General features: G+C 34.1%; 1 protein-coding gene across 1 annotated transcript; it reads right to left on the bottom strand.

Annotated features, from left to right (window-relative positions):
• Positions 1–402: 402 nt before the first annotated feature.
• Positions 403–2,241, bottom strand: LOC131856110 (uncharacterized). Its single transcript, XM_059207421.1, has one exon. The coding sequence runs from the start codon at positions 1,842–1,844 to the stop codon at positions 603–605; it is 1,242 nt and encodes a 413-aa protein (XP_059063404.1). The 5' UTR covers positions 1,845–2,241; the 3' UTR covers positions 403–602.
• Positions 2,242–5,924: the final 3,683 nt, after the last annotated feature.

The raw sequence follows: 5,924 nt of genomic DNA, 5'->3' as shown, positions 1-5,924 counted from the left end.
GAAAAATTCAATTCTATCATTCATATAGAGAATATGAACAATCATATCTAAGGTACAATTGATTTTCCTCGAATTCTATTTACATGTGAGATACTTCCCATTCATTTTCAACAAAATTATAGAAGATCGAGGCATTTTTCATCCGATGCTCATATTTTTCGCAGATTGATTAATTTTTCACAAAATTCAAAATTATAGAAAAGTATTTGCCAAATTTTCCTTTGAAATTTACTCAAAGATTTTAGAATCGCCTAGAGATATATGTTTTTTTTTCTCAAAATTGGCCTATTAAACGCATTTTTTGAAATAAACTTGAGCATAACAAGGTGAAAATAATTGAATGGCGAATCAAATCCATAACTGCAAAATATTCAGAATGAACAATGAGACAAGAACAAAATATTCAGGGACAAGAAAAAATGCCGATCAGCATTTCTGTTTCACTTATGAACAGGAGAGAAAGAACTTCTTGCTTTTTGTACATTTATTAAATATTAGAACTTCAACGACTAAAAAACAAGCCATATTTCAAAACTGGCTAATTGAAGTCTGGTATTCTTATGATTCAGATCTACAAAGATCAATGCTATTCAATATTTGAACTATCTTCTAGTACCTTTCTTCATTGGCTGAAGAACAGAATCACAATACTTAGAATTGAGGAACTGGGATCTAGTTCTCTTTGAGCTGCGAACACTCTGGGTTGCCCCATGATCTGTATCACTAATCCGACCAGCTAGAACTTGATTCTCACTGGGCTCAATGAATTCAAGGCTTCCTGAAAGATGCTCTGAATTGGCAGCTACGTTCTTGTCTGCGTTGCCATGAAGTTGAGAGAGAGATTTGAAAGCACTCTTGGCTTTTCTGATTACTCTCTTCCGACAGAAGGGTACTCCAGTCGGATGAAAGATTGCCCACTGTGCCGATGAAGTCTTAGCCTTATGATCTCCTCCTATGTAAATATTTTCTAGAAGCCAAACTGCCATATCGGCCAAAAGATGCAGTGCTGCAAATGATTCAGAGTTTTCTTTCTGAATTTCAGAAGACCTATCAGAAATCATGCTGTGGCCTCTTTTGGGTTTCTCCATGTAGCTTAAAGAGGCTTCTAAGGCACCCACAGCCCTCAGATTCCTAATCTCTTCTTTCATACCCCATAACTGCAACTTCAAGTTTTCCGATTCTGAGCATGAAGGAGAAGCCTCCGTTGAAGCTTCTCTGCTGAAGCCAGCACAGCTGTTATGAATACCATCGGTAGAAAAGACGTAGTCATTGTCAGGAGCAGCTCTTTGGCCTCTCTTCAACGCCCTAAATTTGGATGGGTCGCAAAAATTTCCATCATGCAGCAAATTTCCATCTGAATAAGGCAAGAACTGTAACTGGGGGCTCAAATAACCATGTGGGCGGCATGAAATTGCATCGAAATCGGTAGAACTAGTATCAGATAAGGAGGAATTATTCGGAACTTGAAGTACTGTGGTGGGGGATTCGCTGTAATTGGGTTGTCCATTCTTGCAGTCGGAGCTGGATAGATCAACTTCCACAGTCGAACATTGAACAGGCAAGTACAAATACCTGCAAGGGCCTCCGGATTTGGATACATTGCCTTCAGAAATTATGTGAGATCTGAGGACGAAAGCAGGACCCATGCATTTCCTTTTCTTCAACAAGCCCCCTTCATTGAGCATATTTAAACACGACCCACCTACAACAGAGCTGGTTTCATCACGCACTGGGCAAGAACCACTTCCAGCAGAACCGATCTTTCCGAATGAGAATGTCTTGCGAGCGTTGCCCCATTGCCAGAAACTATCACACTTCTCCATAGCACAATCTAAAGCCAACATAATCTCCGAAGTTGGAAGCCTGGAAATGTAGTGCCAGGAATTGAATTGTATCGACTCGGTATCGCATCAAAGGCTCCTCATCTAAAAAAGCCACAACTATATGAGCAGATTTGTAAGAATATAGCAATATGATCAAGGAACCACCATTGCCAATTAAGCAACAGAACTCAGGCGATCAAACCGCTAAATACAAAAATAAAGCAGGAAAACCGATCATCTGAACATCAACTTTTTGAAGATGAAGGCGCCCAAAACTTCATCGTCCTACCCAATTGAGGTTTTACAGTTCGAGAAAAGAAGAATTACCAGGTTTCCTGAAGATGAAGAATGAAGAATGTGGTGGAATGTTTTAATATAGGCGGGGAGGCAAGCGGAAGCTTATAATTTAGGGAGTCTCTAAATTGTTGAGAACCCACTAATATCATTACGTTGCTTCCACTAACTATGGTATATTTCTTCAACGGACACTTGGTTACCTCGAAGGATTATTTTCTAGGCATTCAAAATGGTGCTGAGCAAAAGAAAAAACAAAAAAAACAATGTTATATTGTTGAATTGTATTTGATGATTTTTTATTTATTTATTTATTTTGTAAGTTTAAGCATGTTCTTATTTTCTCGTTAAGAGGATTGTTAGAGTATATTTATCTATTAGTTTTCTTCTTTTTCTGATATTAGTTGTTTTTTTATAACAAATTATGCTTTTTGGCTTAAGTTCACTCAGGGCACTTCTAGTTAGCTTTTTTAGCTTGAAGTCGAGCTTAATTTAGCTCCTTCATTGCTTTAGTTCTTCTAATTTTAGGATTATGACATCTCTTGCTTTATATAAAGCAATTCATTCATTCATTGTAATTGTATCTCTAATATTGTTTTATGCAATAATACATAATTATTTCGTTGTTATAGAGCACACAATATTTGTTTGATCTCTTTTGTGTGATAGGTGTTTTGCTTATAGATGATTCTTGGATCCTGTAATTGATCATCATCTTCTACATGCTCCATTAACACTCATGTAAGTATTATTACCCATCAAAATATGTAAAAATACATGATGTTCAAAGAGAACATACCCTTGATGATGCCATATGATGTGAAGATTTATCTTCAAATTTTCATCTAGTTTTGAATATATTTTAATAAAATAATCTCATATGATTATATATTCATTAATATATATTTTTATGTTAAGGTTGGGTGTTACGAAGGGGGAATTCCTAAAAGATTTCATAGCGTGCTGAGATTTTTTAGGATTATTTTAAAGTGGATGGTCCCATGAATTTCATAGTGTTGCTTTGAAATTTGTAGAAGTTGTTGGTCATTGTATTATTTAGCATATTCACAATAATAAATATCAAATAATAAGAAATCAACTAGTAAAAATTGAAAAACTTGACATGATTGACAAGTGGCAGGAAAAAAACTTAAGCTAGTAGGATAATTTCTATCCTAAAAGTAGAGGATTCTATTTTTAGGAAAATATTCTAATTAATCCTTGTAGCATTTTTTTTTTGGTTCCATAGGACCTTTGACTCCTTAAAAATAGATCCCTAAGCCCTTTCATAGGACCCCACCTAAGTTTGATTTATAATTCAATATTTAGTTTTATCATATTACTAATTTGCATATAGTCTTGTGCATTTATTATTATTAGCCATTTATTGAATGTATACTTACATTTATATCTATAACTTTATTCTTTGTTTTGAATCCAACAATTTTATGTGTTAGGTCAATCTTAAGTGTCTCAAGATCAATCATAAGTGGTTTGAGTTTAACCCCAAACTCAAATTTTAAAAATTGAAATTCTAACCTTGTCATTTTTCATTAGTCATTATGAGTGACTTGGTGCATGTTTATGTGAATTATTGTTTTGTGCTTATTAGAGACACTCAATTTGTGTTTAATTAATATGGCACTACATGGAATTATTGTTTTGTGCTTATTAGAGACACTCAATATGTGTTTAATTAATATTACACTACATGGAGAAAAATGTTGGAATAAATTAATCTACATCAAACTCAAATTTTGCATAACAGTCACATAGGTCATCTACATGCTTGAGAGTTTTGTCTTTGATTATATGCACATAGAGCCATAAGGTCAACACAATAGAAGTTATGTCTAAGATAGTTACTAGCAATGCATTAGTCATTGCATGCCAATAATGTCTTACCGAAAGTAGCTCCTTTGTTGAGATTAAAGAACTCTTATATATTCCTTTGATGTTGAAGTGAACCTCATTAACGACTAAGTTGGCCTTATCCAAAAGTGTATATTTTGATAGGGTACCATCCACGTACTATCATAACCCTTATAATAAAGCATTACTACCACAACACTATGGATATGGGCATTAGAGTTTTTGAATTTTAAATGTGACTTTGGATTTTGATGAGAGATGTTGGACGTGAAACTCGGTGATTGTGATATACTGTGTTTGGATGGACATATATGCAATGTAGGTTGGTTTGGAAATTTTTTACTTGCCAAACTTGAGATGGTGGATTATGGAATTTAGATTTGGGATTGTGATGATTAGGATCAAAATTGTTGTACAAGTTAGAAGATGGTGGATACTTATTATGTGTAGGGTGCATCTTTTGATGTGGCTTCATATTTTTGATATAGAAATTTTATTTTATTTAATTTGAATTGGTCAATTTGTTTTGGAACCCATATTGTGGTTGTATGCTTTGCTTAATTTTTGTATTCATATACTTATTAAGTTTGATTTGGGGCATTTGATTTATATACTTTATGACTTCGGTCCTTATCAAGGGGTGAAAGATGTGGAGGATAATGTTTGTTGGTAGGGTTGGTGGAAATGAAATGATTGGTAGATACTATAAGTTTTCCACAATCCATTAATTGTATGATAAAAAATTTTGGAAAAAATTGTGTGCATAGTTTTAATCGATGTTTTGAATCTCTCTCAATGATTCATCATTGAGAAGGGGATATGATTATTGGCAAAAAGCTTATTGTAAGGGCTATGGAAGGTCCCTATATTAATGCTCATATTAGATGAAGTCATCTAAATTATGATTGAAGTATCACTAACATCAAAAGATTATTTTATAAAATACTTCTATCCAATGCCTTGACCATAGCTAATGTAGATTGTGATATGCTTTGTGATGCCTTGTGCATGAAGACCCAATCCTTTTCCTTGATATTTCTTGCTTTTGCATATCTTGTTTGTGATAGGATATTTGATTTTAAAGCATGATGCCAACCCATGGATGTTCTACTAAGGACAACTGCAACTTGTTATTGTTCCATTTGTGAGAAAGCCTAACTTGATAAAGGTAAGTGATCCTATTTGATAAGAGGATGTCAATGCTTCCTTGCCATGTACACTTGTATAATGATCATATAAATTTTTAATCTATTATCCATTGTGACTTTCAACTCTCATCTTGTTTGATATTATCAAGTTCTTGATTACCACTCTGCTCATTATAATTATGTGTGATATGATTAACAATCATTTATTTGATTGTTTATGCTTTCTCAAAGACCAAGTGTATGGTGATAGAAAGTAGTTGTTGTTGGATTATGGATATGATTATCTTAGATCTCTTGATTGTGGATAGCATAAAGTTGGATGACGAGGTCTACTTGAGAATTACGAGGATCATGACCAAAAATGGGATTATCTTGGATGGATTTATCTTAAACAATTTGAGCTTGAGTTTGAATAACTCCACATTGACTTGGTTGAGGACATGTTTGACCCTGATTTGGATTTGTTTCGTGACATATCTCTTGATTTAGGAAAAAAAATTTCTTGGATAGGATTGATAGGATTTGGATCATCAACAAATGGACCTTGACTTGAACTTAGGATATGAGGCTCTTGGTTAGGATTAATGGGTTTTAATTTTTTATGATAGCGATTGATTTTTTACAAGGATAGGACTAGGAGACTCTTTGATAGGCTGGATAGACACAAGATCACATGACAATGTTTGATAGGGAGGCCTGATATTGGGATGCTCTTTTTCATGTGCAATAGGTTTGGGATCATTAATAACTTCATATGATGGTGATTGATCATGGATGGGAATGTTTC

The sequence above is a fragment of the Cryptomeria japonica genome, chromosome 6, assembly GCF_030272615.1.
Source record: "Cryptomeria japonica chromosome 6, Sugi_1.0, whole genome shotgun sequence".
In the NCBI taxonomy this organism is placed as follows: Eukaryota; Viridiplantae; Streptophyta; class Pinopsida; order Cupressales; family Cupressaceae; genus Cryptomeria; species Cryptomeria japonica.
This window is presented reverse-complemented; position numbering and strand designations above follow the sequence as displayed.

Bases quoted from the DNA above. Each gene is read 5' to 3' on its own strand.
- LOC131856110 (XM_059207421.1), bottom strand. From the start codon at position 1,844: ATGTTGGCTTTAGATTGTGCTATGGAGAAGTGTGATAGTTTCTGGCAA.